This window comes from Chrysochloris asiatica, unplaced genomic scaffold (genome assembly GCF_000296735.1).
Source record: "Chrysochloris asiatica unplaced genomic scaffold, ChrAsi1.0 scaffold00482, whole genome shotgun sequence".
Lineage (NCBI taxonomy): Eukaryota > Metazoa > Chordata > Mammalia > Afrosoricida > Chrysochloridae > Chrysochloris > Chrysochloris asiatica.
Window position 1 is genome coordinate 123,467 of NW_006409000.1, and position 1,286 is coordinate 124,752.

General features: G+C 42.6%; 1 gene segment (V, D, J or C); it reads right to left on the bottom strand.

The window, feature by feature from the left end:
- Window positions 1-536: 536 nt before the first annotated feature.
- Window positions 537-1,286, bottom strand: LOC102835430. The segment is given in 2 exon segments: window positions 537-886; window positions 1,238-1,286. Coding segments are annotated over 2 exon segments (399 nt in total).

Below are 1,286 nucleotides of genomic sequence, written 5' to 3' on the forward strand. Positions count from 1 at the left end.
AGTGTTTTACAGATTTTCCATTATTCTTTAAGATTACACAATAGTTCATGTAGGCACCATTGTTTATCCATCCATCTATTGATATTTAGCTATTCACCTCTGGTAGTGTAGTGGTTACGAATCGGGCTGCGAACCTTAAGTCCAGCAGTTCGAAACTACCAGCCGCTCCGTGGGAGAAAGATGAGGCATTCTGCTCCCGTAAAGATTTACAGCCTCGGAAAGTCAGTACAGGGTCGCTATGGGTCGGAACCGACTCGACAGCACTTAACAACAACAATGATAGGAACTTAGATTGTTTGGAACCAATTAAATTTTTTACACACATGGCTTTGAACCAATTAATTTTTTTTGCACATATCACATTTAGTGTTCCATTAAGCCTAGAGCCTTACAGGTGCATAAACAAACCTGCCCCTTATCCTGCCTCAGTCCCAACCCATCCTCCTGACTTATCTAACATCTTCCTCTTCAGCAGAGTCAGAGAATGCACTGTGCCTGCTCTCAGACATGCCGCACATATGGGCTGCTGGCCCACATTAACCACAGGTTTTTGTGCAGGACTGTATCACTGTGGGAGGATCTTCTTTATCTTGCATACAGTAATAAACTGCAACATCCTCAGCCTCCACTCTGCTGATTTTCAGAGTGAAATCTCTTTCAGATCCACTGCCACTGAACCTGTCTGGGACCCCAGTGAACCTGTTGGAGACCTCATAGATCAGAAGCCGTGGAACTTGGCCTGGTTTCTGTTGGTACCAGTTCAAATAGGTGTCTCCATCACTATCTTCAAGGCTCTCACTTGACTTGCAGTTGATCGTGGCTGAATCGCCAAGTGTGATGGGCAGGGTGAGTGGACTCTGGGTCAGCACAATATCTCCACTAGAGACTAAAATCACAAAAGAGAAAACAAGGTTATATCCAAACAATATATGTCATATTCAGGACTGCTTTCTGTATTTATTTATTTTTAGGGAAAACATATGTTCATATTTTCCAAGTTTATATTTTTGCATGTACAATTTTATCCTTTATACTCCAAGTTATCTAGTTTTCTTACTGTCACCCTATTTTGTGGAGCAGTTTTTACCAGAGAACAGATCTTGGCTCCTTCTCAATTCTTTGTCACATTTCCCTATACAGCATTTACATGCCCATTTCTGAAGGAATCCATGTGTTCAGTTAACACAGTAGACTCCTCTTCTCCACCCCTTCTCCTCTCTTTCCTGTCAGTACTCACCAGGAATCCAGAGCATAAACAGCCCCAGAAGCTGAGCATGGAACCTCAT